Source organism: Lichenostomus cassidix, chromosome 1, assembly GCF_008360975.1.
Source record: "Lichenostomus cassidix isolate B80296 chromosome 1, HeHo_3.0, whole genome shotgun sequence".
Classification (NCBI taxonomy): Eukaryota; Metazoa; Chordata; class Aves; order Passeriformes; family Meliphagidae; genus Lichenostomus; species Lichenostomus cassidix.
Genome location: NC_139479.1, coordinates 71,313,675 through 71,326,487, shown reverse-complemented (window position 1 = coordinate 71,326,487; position 12,813 = coordinate 71,313,675). Strand labels below are relative to the sequence as shown.

General features: G+C 38.0%; 1 protein-coding gene across 3 annotated transcripts in view; it reads left to right on the top strand.

Annotated features, from left to right (window-relative positions):
* IFT88 (intraflagellar transport 88) overlaps positions 1-10,951 on the top strand; it is a 44,615-nt gene extending 33,664 nt beyond the window's left edge. Inside the window, exons 23-25 of one of the 3 annotated variants that reach the window (XM_085063229.1) lie at positions 540-594; positions 9,189-9,284; positions 9,969-10,951. In XM_085063229.1, the coding sequence (XP_084919355.1) occupies positions 540-594; positions 9,189-9,284; positions 9,969-10,090 (273 nt within the window). In that variant the 3' untranslated portion in view covers positions 10,091-10,951. Of the gene's footprint in view, positions 1-539; positions 595-1,158; positions 1,282-9,188; positions 9,285-9,968 lie in introns of those variants that run through there. The other 2 variants (XR_014852765.1, XM_085063218.1) reach the window with 2 other exon arrangements.
* Positions 10,952-12,813: the final 1,862 nt, after the last annotated feature.

The window sequence follows — 12,813 nt, the reverse complement described above, 5'->3', positions numbered from 1 at the left end:
CAACAGCAAATTAAATTTTGCTGTGAAATACAGTGCTGTGCCAAGAATTCAAAATCTAAGATCCATAGGGTGAATAGTTCTTTTTATAGATTCCCCCACTTCTCCCTTTTGAGTCTTTACAATAATAAAATGCTTGTGGGATTTACAAGACGTTAATAGGCAGAGGCTACTTTGAACTCCTGCAAGGAGGGCTATGTTGCCTGTTTTTTCAGCTGTACTTTTCAAAGGAACATCTGAACTATTTTTATGCACATTCCTTGTATAAATTTTATCTGAAGAAAAATAATTTATTGAGATATTCTATTTGAATTTCACAGAACTCTTGTTTTATATAAACACTGGATTTAACCCTGATTTTAAGGACAATTTTGTGTGTTGAAAAACTAGCTTTAGTAGTCACAGTATAGTCAGTCTAGTTTAACATACTTCTAGTGTTTTGTTAATAAGCTGAGTTGAATTTTCAATAATTATCTGCAGTATATATTACTGAATGGGTTTTTTTGTTCTGTTCTTTTCAAACCTTTTCCCTTGTTGTGCAGCGCATTAAATCTGGCAGAGATGGCAGTGCGCGTAGCCGCAGAGACGGAAGTGGTGGTAAGTAGTCAATGCCTCTGCTTAAATATCAGTTTTGACAGGATCCTAAAGAAAGCAGAGTTTCTGAAAGTGTTTGTAAAGCCTCCTTTAATTCTGAAATGCACACAAACATGCACTGACTAATATAAGTACTTCACAAATTTTATTTCATACTTTTTGATTCTCTCATTGCTGTATGAAATGGCAACCAACAAAGTAGCATAGATTTGGTCTAACATTTGTGTTTTATATATAGGTCTTAGTATATTCCCAGGGCTACATTTCTGATTGTTTTCAGCACTGTGGACTTGAACATTTTTATTCCATTATTTTAGTACTTGAACATTTTTAACTTTGGAATATTTACCACAAGGAATCATATATTAAGACAGAACATGTAAGCCATAGAAAACAGGAATTCATTGTTTCTTTATTTAACATGAAGGAATTTTGTGCCCACCATGTAATCTACTATGTTAGGTGTTTGCTACAAGTTCAGCAGATTGTTCTGTGCAACCAACCCTGTAATAAGGATAACATACCCTTAAGTATCTTTGAGCTCCTCCTCCCCTTTTCTCTTTATAGCAGAACTGGAGTACTGGAGACTTCCCTAGAAGAAAGCTTCCTCTCTGACTACTCAGTCTGTCTGTTTCTATAGATTTACAGTGCTGATTTCCATAAATATAAAACTCTTGCAATGTAAGTCAGGAAACTGCTCTGTTTTGTTTTGTCTTCTCTGCACTAGGTAGCCTGCATACTGCAGAGCTAATGATTTTTCCCTCCCATTATTAAATCCACAAAATTAGTAATGTAAACCTAACAGTCCCCCATTGCGGCTCTAAGGAAACTAGCAGACTTCAGGCTAGTTCAGCCATGTGGAAAAAAAAAATCCATGTTTAGACCCAAAACCGAAATGGTTTCTTTATATTCTACGTTTGGTTTATCTTGATATCAATGGTTCTCATTAGAAGATATCATCTATAAATTTTTGCCTCTTTTCCCTTCCTTTTATAGAGAAATAATTTGTGATATTTTTTTCTTATTTGGTAATTTTATTTATCCACCTACATAGCCAATATTTTACTACACTTAGCAAATTCTATAGGGCCATGAAAAGTCACGGCAATTATTATTGTAATCTAAAGTTGACCTTAGAATGTTGTTTCATTTATGAAGACTGCTTTCCTGGATTCTTTAATGGTTAAGAGTGAGTTAGGTGCTTGAGAGATATCTTACTCCTTTTTCAGCTCAGTAGTTTCACTAGAGAAGCTTTTAAATAATTTCTTGATGTGTGGAAGAAACAACCATTCACCTAGGATTGAATTTTACCTGTTCTGGGCCTCAGGCCAAAGTAATTCTTTATTTAAGTAACAGAGAGGGATGGAAATGTTTCTGGGCTCTCCTTTGTTATATAAACCCTATGATCAGGCAGCCAGCTGGAGGTGCCAACAAACAGCAGTGTGAGACAGGATTGGTCCCTGTTCTCTGTCACAAAGTGGAATCCACTTTGGCATACAGTAAGTAGAAATGAAGAGCAGCATTGGTAGCAGGTAAGGGTATTCACAGCAGTGCAAAACTTTGCAGCAGGCATGTAGGCAAATGGCACAAAGGGTCTCTTTTCTTCCAGCTCTACTTTGTAATTATCCCTACCCTCATTAGTGGAAAGGGGGTATGTTTCAGGAGGGACTGGGTCAGTAATTTAGCAAAATAAGATATTAATAAGGCTTTTGCTGAAAGAATGCTAAGACAATATAAATCCCCCAAACTACCAGTTTGTCAATATTTCTTTTAAAGACAGAGGTATCTATGGAAAGTTGTCTTCTTTTTTCTTTGATTTAAAAAAAATAATAAAGAGGATGAGAGGTTAAGCAGGATCAGAATTGACCTCGAATTTGCCCTATCAGTAATTCTTAGATTGTTGCTCAAGATATTATGTCAAATATATGAAAGAATGGAAAAAAACAGAGTTTGGGACCAAGTCTGTATAAGAGCTTGTTTGAGAAGTCTCCATTATACAAATGCTGTGCCAAAGATCCAGTCTTTCTGGAAATGACTCGGCAAACAAGCAGAGGTACAAAGAAGGTCCTGTACTGAGCCCAGAGTTAACTTCCTGCTGGGATTCTTAATTAAAAGTTGTGGTGAGCTGTACTACTTACATGTATTTTTAGAACGAGTCAAAGGCGCTGGGCACATTTTAACTGGTAATGTTGACTCTGGGGAGCCTTATCAGTGAAGAAACTGGACACTTGCAGCATCACTTGCAGTAGTTTGTCCACATTGTACTGAGGATGACCTAGTGAAACCTGAAGACCCAAACATTTTATTTTGTCCAATGCTTGACATTATTCACCTGGGGTTATGAGCTGTAATTTGGAGTTTAATAAATTTCTGTGCATGGCCTGTGTGAAGACACATGAAATATAAACATAGGTTATTTTATTTCATAATATTAGTATGCTTTTCATAAATTAATGACTTCAAAAGGAGGGGAAAAAAAGAAACATTTGTATACATTTTAAGGCTAGTCTTTTCCAGTGGTGTTGCCAAGACCAAAAGGGATAATTTTCCTACTCTGTATGAGGGATTTGCCATCATTATTGAACCCATTGAAGCGTGGACTCCTCCTTAGTTTAGTACTTACCAGCTAAATTAAAGTTCTTACTAGCTAACTGAAGTCTGTATGCATTCCAGATATTTCAGGTATGATGCCTGTTTTATTTCTTTCCTCTTACCAGCTCACTGTCTCCATACTTGCTGGCATTCCTAACAGATTTTTTCCCCCAGGTGTGTTGTCCCTATATAGTTTTTTATATTAAGAGTATTAATAATTCAGGTTTCCTTGTCTTAGGAAATATGATCTAAAATTGCTTTTAAAGAGGAAATTAAGAAGGAGAACTAAACCAGCAAGGTTTGTACTTTAAAGGTATCCAGTACTTTGCCAATATAAATTAAAGCAGAAGGTGTATGAGATGCACCAAAGTACAGTTTCAGCAATATGATTGCTGTGTGCATGAATGGCAGACAGAATGGAAACAAAGAGATCAAGAAAACTGACATCTATAAGAATGTCAGTTAAAGTCTTCTCTTGTCTTGTCAGAAAGACAAGCATTAAATCTAAAATGCCTACCCAAAATTGAACGCATTTGTCACTCATTATAAGAAGTGAAGTTTTCTTCTCCCCACAATTACCAGATTTTTGGTTTTCAATCTTACTTGGGTTATTATGTTGGAAGCAGATTACATTGATATGGTCCTGTTAAAATTATTCTTTTTAATTTTAAGAAAGGAGAAAGAAAAAAGCAAAACCACACCACCACAAAACATTGAAGGGAGCTAACAGTACCTCTGTTAGCAGTTCTCAAAGATTTTTATTTCAATTATCTTTTCTTGTTTTCATTCTCACTTTTTTGTGTTTTGCAGATATATGATTGTAACATCCAGAACTTACAAGTTGGTGCACTGTGGTGCAAAACACTGTGGTGTTTTTACTACCATAAAAGACTTTTCCTGTTTAATAGCATAGTGCCTTTATATATGTAGATAATGCAAAGTATGATGTTAGGGAATACATTCCCATGGCAGTGTTTACTTGGTCTCTGAATTTGCCCAGCTCTCTGAATGGAGAGTTTTGTGCTGCATGAGAGGAGCCATGCAGTCTCGGACAGGAGCCCAAAGAAGCAGTGTTGAATTCAGAAGATGAAAGGCTGACTACTTTGCATTCTCCTTGTTACCTAAGCCTGTCAGGGTGAATTTGGAAAATAAACCACATGGGAATAATTTAGGTGTCTTTTCCCTTTTTCATTTCACTGCTGACTGTGTCAGTTTGTCCATCCCCAAAAATTTCCCATCTTCAAACACTCTTTACCATCCCCTAGGGATCTCCTCATATGTTATGGAAGTATGGTATAGATGTTAGAGCTGTAGACATCCCAGATAATCCTGACTGTGACAGAGACAAGAGATTTCCTTGTTACCCTGCAGCCAGGACATCACAATCATTTATATTTTCTAGGCTTTGTGTGGCTGTTGATGCCTCATTAATTACAAGTCATTGTGGGATGGTTCCATTGGCTGTGTGTGCAAAATAGAAAATAGTTTTCTTAATTAACAAAGAAGGGAAAAGATGTTGAAGTGAAGAGAACATCTTAATCTGTTTTCTGCTCTGAACTCACCTAAGGAGCTAGCTGAACTAGCACACCACAAACAGTTTTCATTCAACAGAATTTCAAATCAAAATGAACAGCAGAGAAGTTATAAATTGCATCTACTTCCCATGCTGTTCCACAGTTTTAATACAATATCCTGCCTTCTACACCAAACTTACTCTTCTCTTTGGTCAATCCAATGCCCATTCTTCTCCAAAGATGGTGTTTTCATCCCAAATATGAAAGATACACAGAGCTGCACTTAAAACACATTCTGGATTTAGTGGAGCATTACACCCCTGTGCATTTAGTTACATAAACATTTTACAGAGAACATAGATTACCAAAGTCTTACCCTCTGATGTCTTTTCTTGATGAATAAAATAGCACTGAAAATTCTAATTTACATCCTTTGTGATACTGGAGGAATTTCCAATGCAGTAGTCTCATGTAGCTGCTGTAATTGCAATTAGTTAGATTCCTCTAAAAATAAATACAAATACAATGGATTTTATGGGTTGAAGTATACACAGGTATCATGTGGCATAGGAAGTACAGAAACACATAAAAAGATTGAGAATCTTTTTTGCTAGATATTACTACTTAAAATAGGACAATTACAAAATATTATTACTTTGGCAGTATGTTGCATTAGTCATTGTTCTGCCATATCAAATTAGCCATTTTTTAAAATTACATTTTATACTTTGATTCTTTTTTATTCCCATCCAAATTCTATATGAAGGAATTAGTTCAAATTAGTTTTTGTAAGACATTGAACAAATCTAAATGAATGAAACAATTCTAATAGAATAATTTAAATATCCTAAATATAATGGTATGGCCATGACTTTTAAACAGATGAGAGGAAGGAATGCACTGTAAAAGATATCAGCATGCAGAGTGTATTATTTATGTCTCTGTGTGCATAGTCCTCAGTTAAGGCTGTTGAACACAGACTGTGAGGGGAAGGTAATGTCAGCATGATAATCCAAGTCTTAAGTATAATGATTTTACAGAGTAAATGTATTTAGCAATCAGATTTTAAAAATATATTGACCAGCTCTGCTTAATCAGTTTCTGTTGCTTTTTCAACTGAAATCTGGAGCTTTGTTCCTGCAGTCAGTTCATGTAGATGTGTCCACACTGTCAACCCAAAGTGAGTACAGTGGGGCTGCCCTCCACATGAACTACAGTAATAACTTATTTAATAAAAGCCCAATAAATTAATAAATAAGGAGTGGGTATTCATTGTGGTGAAGATTTCCTTAGATATAGAGAGCAGTTTCGTTCAGCAATGGTCTTCCATTATTCCAAAGTTGCCTTGAATTAGGAGCAGGTGTTTGTACAGGTAATACAGTAATACAGAGAGAATGAATTTGCAGTTTCAGAAATATTTACCTGTAGTCCTCTGATTGTAGGTACAATCAGATGTTAAGACTCAAAGCTTGCTCATAGTAGAGAAAAGCTGCAAGTAAAGCTTTTCATCCAGAGTTTTTGTTATTATCCCTCGTCCCAATGTTAGCTTTGTTTTCTTCTGTGTATTGCTTTAGTGAAAGCTTCATTCCCATAATTCAAAAGCTGAAATATATATATAAAACCTTTCTCCTAGAAGGGGTGAGAGCAGCAGGGAATGGTTAGTAGAAATTGTAAAACTAGCTTCCCAAAAATACGCATGTCTGTGATAAAATGCTTTAAACACAACTCCTTCCCTGAAGTTCTCTTCACTGGAGGATACCAAAATCCTGAAGTCTACATTGCAAACTTATATTCCTTAACATTGCCAAATTATGTGTGAATGTGTACTGAATAAAAACATGTAGATTATTCATCTGCAAACAGAACTACAAAAAGTAATTTCAAGCTGAGATTTAGACTTCTGGCAGATCATGTTATATGGTCAACAGAATTTTTAGTAGCTGCCATGTTGGCAGCCAAATTCTGTATCCCATGGCAGAGTGTCAAGAAAAGCTTACCCCAAATGGCTCAACTGCTAGGACATTCCTTCTGAAAGCTGTGAGTTTGAACTCCCTCAGGTGAAGGAAGGCATTGAAGCCAGACTTCTTGCTTGCTGAGCTCCTGTCTGACATCTCCATGTCATGCAGATGGTGTCAAGCACCTCTTACTTCCTTCTGGATGCACTTTAAAATGAAAGGTGCTCCTCTTCCACATTTTTAGGTATGCTCAGAGCATACTGCAGTCCATAGAGACTTGATGTGGTTTTGCATATTAGCCCAATTTAAACTAAATGTGAAGAACTAACCAGAAGAGTTGTTAACCTTTCCTTCACTCTTGCTAGATATAGTGGTCATGTAGAATAAGGTGAGCTGTGTTATTTTGCTGATCTGCCTGAGAGAAAGTTTCCATTAGGTTAGTTTTAAATTTACAGGAACCTGCTACAACTGGACAGTGTGTGGAGGGGGATATGACATGGGGAAGAAAGGGCAGGATGCTCCTTTCTGTGGTGAGGTGGGGCTAGATAAGGAGGTTCAGACTAAATAAAAGGGCTTCAAATTTTGGACTTACTGCCTCATTCCCTTCTTGGATGTAACCCTAGTAAAATGTAAGGGTCCTAGAACATCCAAGGAAGCTTCTGTTTTCAATTTTATTTTTTTTAGGGCAGTAAGGTGTGCAGGTAACTCGTGGGCATTATGGTGATTCCACCCAAACTGGTTTGTCTGCCATCCTTTTCTTCCTTATTTCAGTTAATATAAAGTCTTTCACCTTACTCCAGTATTATCACTAACACCCATGGGTTTTCCTTCTTCACAGCTGAAAACATTTGCTATGCCATCTTCCTCCTCTTCTATTGTCATTCCATCCAGTTCTTCCTTTCAGAACCAACCAATTAAACCTGTGGTGTTTCTTTGACTAGTTCAGTCTTCCCCTAGTATAGTTTGCTGTATTGTTCCTGTCTTTGCATCTCTTTCCTGCTCCTTACAACTTAATTATCATCTTGGAAACTACTTGTTCTCCATTATGCAAGACTGTGCCTACTTCAATCCTACTCTTTTTCTCATTGATTATTTTGTATTTTCCTCAAAATATTTTTTCCACACTGTCTTTGAAACCCAGCTCTCACCTCCTTGTTGCACAGGCCTGTCCAGAGCCCACTGAAATCAAGGGGAGTCCCTTTTGCAATTTCACAGCCCTTTGGTTGAGTTCCTCCCCAAGGAAACCTATTGTTTCCCCTCATTTCTTCAAATCCTTTAATTATTCACTTCTTTCATTAAACCTGTCAGGGAGAATTGGTCCAAGCGAAGTGGATGTACATTAAAATACATTTTCCTTGCTTTGAAATTTGAACTGTAATCTGTGTCTTGTGAACTTACTAACTGTTCAATACGTGACTGTATGTATTAGATCTTTCTTGGAGTGGAGATGTTGTCTTCCATTTCGGGGCTGAGCAAACAGAAGTAGTATTTGTAGAGGAATAAAAATTTGTCATCTTAGTAAAAGTTTGGGGGGGTGGTTTATTTTCTTTTAATTGTAACAATATTTATTTAAATAACATTTATACTAAGTAAGACAATGGAAATATGTTGCAAAGTCCAGACTTTGTAATTAATGTTTGCTGAATGATACCCATTTTTCCTCCTTACATATGGAAGACTTTTAATACCCACATTGTTTGGTGTTGTAAATGAATATGTCTCCATTTGGCTGCACGTCCTGCGTTGTGTATATACCAAGTCAAACTCAAAATGTTTTCTCCTAGGAGAAAAAATATTGCATAAAAATTTGTTGTAGCAGATGAGATTGAAAGCTTGCCATGAATGTGAAAAAGAGATTCAGAGGTGAACAGAATATTTAAAGTGTCTGGAATACTGCTGTGGCAAGAGAATGTTAATCTGATGTTGTCTGGGCAGGAGGCAGCCCTTGGAGCCGACACATTCCTTGGGGCCCTGCTGCAAACTGAGCTGCCAGCACAGTGTTTACAGCAGGATGCAGGGCCAGCATGCTATGTACACATGAACTGTGCCTGCCATGCACACAGCACATGGCAAATACACTCTTCTAACTAACAAAGTCAGTGTTGCATTTCACCTTGACAGTACTGAGCAGGTGGATCACACTGATATATTAGTAAGCACACAAACATAGGAAATGTCCTGTGGACATTGTGGCAGTGTTTATATTTATCATGCTTATTTTAACTCCAAAATGTGACTGTGATTTATAAGCAACTGAAATGTCAGCAATTGAAGCAGAAATATTTTAATGTGTTTACTCCAAAGTAATAAGGCTGTATATATTTTTTAAAAAACATTAACACACATGTGTGGACACAGTGTCCACTGTGTTTTAAAGACCACTATTACAAATGAGTACTGTATCTGTCATGAAAAGATGGTTTCATCCAAGTCTAGTTTGACAGATAGGAGTAGCCAAATTGATGTTGTTCCTGTATATTGGTTTCACAGAACATAACAGCATTTTATTTGTCTTTTTTTTTTTTCTGTTCCCCAGATAGTGGTGGTACCAAAGGGGAAAAACTGAGTGCCAAACTAAGAGCTCTGCCTGGAACAAGTGAACCCTATGAAAGTAGCAGCAGTAAAGAAATAGGCAAGTGAACATCTTATACCTTTTTTACTTTCATGGTTCTGAGTGAGGAGAAATGAGAGAGAAAAAAAAATAAATTATTGGAAGAGTATGTAAAATTAGATAATTGGGGAAACATCATCCTCACGAAAATGGGGCTTTAGCTTCATTGTTCAGAGCTCACTATAAAGTAATTGTAAGTATTAAGAATTGTGGTCCATGTTAATATTACTTTTGATATCTGTCTGTGGCATCCTTTAAGTCAGTTATTGCCATTCTGCAGTCACAAGTTCTTCAATAAGATTGAATTTTCAAAGGGGTTTAAAAACCCAAATCCATGTGGAATGTGGTACTTCCTAAAAAGCCATTCCTTAAACAAGTCATCAGTCTTGCTGTTCCTTACACTTTTCCGAAGTCTTTTTCTCATTGTCATATAATAGGAGAAATTTTAAAAAAAAAAAAAAAAAACCCACAAAAAAAAAAGGCTTCCATCAGTAGAAGTCAGGAGCTTTGCTCTTGTGCCCTGACTCAGATCCTAAATGCAGTATTTTGTTCCCCTTCAGTGTTCATATGTTCTTTCTGGTCTTGATTTCAAAGACACAGATGTGTAGTGATAAATCCTAACCTTGTGTTTGATTTTGTATGTTTGAAACAAGCTAAAGCTAAAATAGTTTGTAACTGTTTCACATGTATTTATTTAAACTCTAGATGCCTCCTACACAGATCCTCTTGGCCCACAACCAGAAAGACCAAAAACAGCAGCAAGAAGAAGAATGGAGGAAGATGACTTTGCTGATGAAGAACTAGGAGAGGATCTGCTTCCAGAATAGCAAATGGGCCACTCATAATTTTTTTAATCCTTGTAAAAGTTTTAGCTGAAAAACTTTTCATTCATGATGATTTTGTAGTGGATTTTTATAAACTATTTGTGAAATACTTTGAACATGTGGTACCTTATGTTAAAAACACGGATTTGTAATTGCAATGTCTTCTGTAACTGATTTTAAAAAAACAGTGTTGAGGTTATTTTACTCTACACAGGTACTCAAACACATTGCAAGCTGTATCAAATGTGTAAAGCTTTTGCTTTGAGAGATTAATACAATGATAATATGAAACAGAGAAGCCTCTAGAATTTTCTCCTTCAGTGCAAAATACCTCAGAGCAATGCTTGTAAGGTTGAAAATCCCATATCCTTCATCCAAAGCCAGAATTTATTTAAGGCCTCTCAACTGACTTTCTGAAAATGTTGGGTATGACCTTGGTCTTCTTAAGGTCCCAATTCAGCAAATCACTTAGCACTGATACCAAAGAAAGCATCTATATTTTAGTGTATGCTTAGATGAACTAGGACCATTTTGCAGTCTCTTGGCAATGTCCTTATTTTTGGTTTTTCATTCTGAGTGGTCAGAGTTGTCAAGATTTCAGCCTGGTTTGTCAGCATTGCTAATTAGATTGCAGCTGTTGTGTCTTGTGTTGGAGATTGTGGCATTGACCACACAGTGGTAGTTTTCTACAGCCTAAGCTGAGTATGGGTCAAGACGTTAGTTACAGAAATCATCATTTTATAGACTGAACAGGTTTGATCTGAAGTTACTGAGACATTAATTTCCTGTAGTAGGAATCACTTTGTGGAGATGAAAAATACTAGTCAGGTGTTCAGAATTTCCTATTAAATACTTGCAAAACTAGTCCACTGAGATGACTTGGTTTTGGAATGCTGGCAGGAGTTTGGTTTAATAGTTAAACTTTGGTTATTGCACTTTAAAATGTGAGGACTCAGTCTTCTAAAATTTTTGGTGCTCCTTCTCAGTGTTGGTGCTCAGACTGTTTCCCAACCAGTGACACTGGAGAGGTTTCTTCATATTTTCATGAAATGTTTTTCCAGGTTTTAAAAACATCTGCCCAGTTTCATAAGATGTCTGGAAGTGGTCAGAAAGTCCTGTGGGCTTTATGGCAGAGCTAATGAGCTGCTCTGTGTGTGACATGCTTCCCACAGCACTGGAGCAGTGCTCCATCTGGGATTGCACTGCTTCTGCCTGATGGTACAGCAGAGATTTATCCCAAGGGGTTCACCAAAGAAGAAAGACACTGTAAGTTCTGGGACCTCATCCTTCTAAGGGATGGAAAAGAGCATGAGAAGGAAGTGGATGGCACTGCCTTATTTCTGCAAGTCTTTCTATTGCCTGTTCCTCAGTCCTGCTGTATCTACTGCTCTGGTCAGAGAATGACATATTCATGGATATCATGGTAGATTTTTCTGTCAGGCTTAGTCTTGGAAGACCTAGACCACCAGGATGCAATGTGCCCTGCAGGAGGGAATGTTTTCATCTGCAGACTGCAGTGGCATGAGGTGTCTGACTTAATCCCAGTAAGAGAGAATACTTGGGACCATGGCAGGGAGTGTAGATAAACCTGTGAAACTGTGCAGAAGAGAAGGCCAAGAGAGACACTGTCATGGTCTTCTAACACAAAGAGAATACTGTAGTGGGTTGGCCCTGACTAGATGCCTGGCACCCACTGAAGCCTCTCTGTCACTCCCCTCTGCAGCTGTGCAGGGGAGAGAAAACATAATTAGGGGTTCATGGGTTGAGATAAGACAGAGATCATTCACCAAATACCATCATGGACAAAACAAGCTCAAATTAGAGATATGAAGTGAATTTAATACTATCAAAATCAGAGCAGGATAATGAGTAGTAAAATAAAATCTTCAAAACACCTTTCCCCCCACCCTTCCCTCCTTGCCAGCTCTACCTCCTAGCCTAGTGTGCAAGGAGGCAGGGAGTGGGGGTTATGGTCAGTCCATCACCTGTGGCTTCTCCTGCTCCTCAGGGAGAGGAATTGCTCTTCTGCTGCACCATGGGGTCTCTCCCATGGGAGACAGTTCTCCATGAACTCCTCTAATGTGAGTTCTCTGCAAACTGCTGCAGTGTGAGTGTCCCACAGGCAACAGTGCCTCTCAAGCTGCTGCAGCATGGGTCACTCTTCCACAGATCTCCCATGTGGTCACAGCCTCCTCTTGGGCATTCAAGTGCTTCAGTGTGGGGCTCCTCCACAGACTGCAGGTGAATCTCTGCATCCCCATGGATCTCCATGGGCTGCAGGAGCACAGCAGCTTCACCATGGTCTGCACCACAGGAAGGGGGGAATCACCATGGGCTGCAGAGGAATCTCAGCTCTGATGCCTGGAGCACCTCTTACTCCTCTGCACTCACCTTGGTGTCTGCATAGTTGTTCCTTCTCATCCCACTCTTCTCTGGAAGCAATTAGAACTGTATGATACCTTTTTAAAATTCTTCTTAAATATGTTATCACAGAGGCATTACTGTCATTCCTGATTGGTCCAGCCTTGCCCAGCAGCAGGTCCATCTTGGAGCTGCCAGGGATTCACTCTGTCAGACACAGAGGAAGCTTCTGGCAGCTTCTCACAGAAGCCACCCCTGCAGCCCCTCCACGACCAAAGCTTGGCCATGCAAACCCAATGCAGCATCTAATCAAACATTGCAATTGCACAGACATGTCCATGAAAAAATAATAGGAAATACCAATA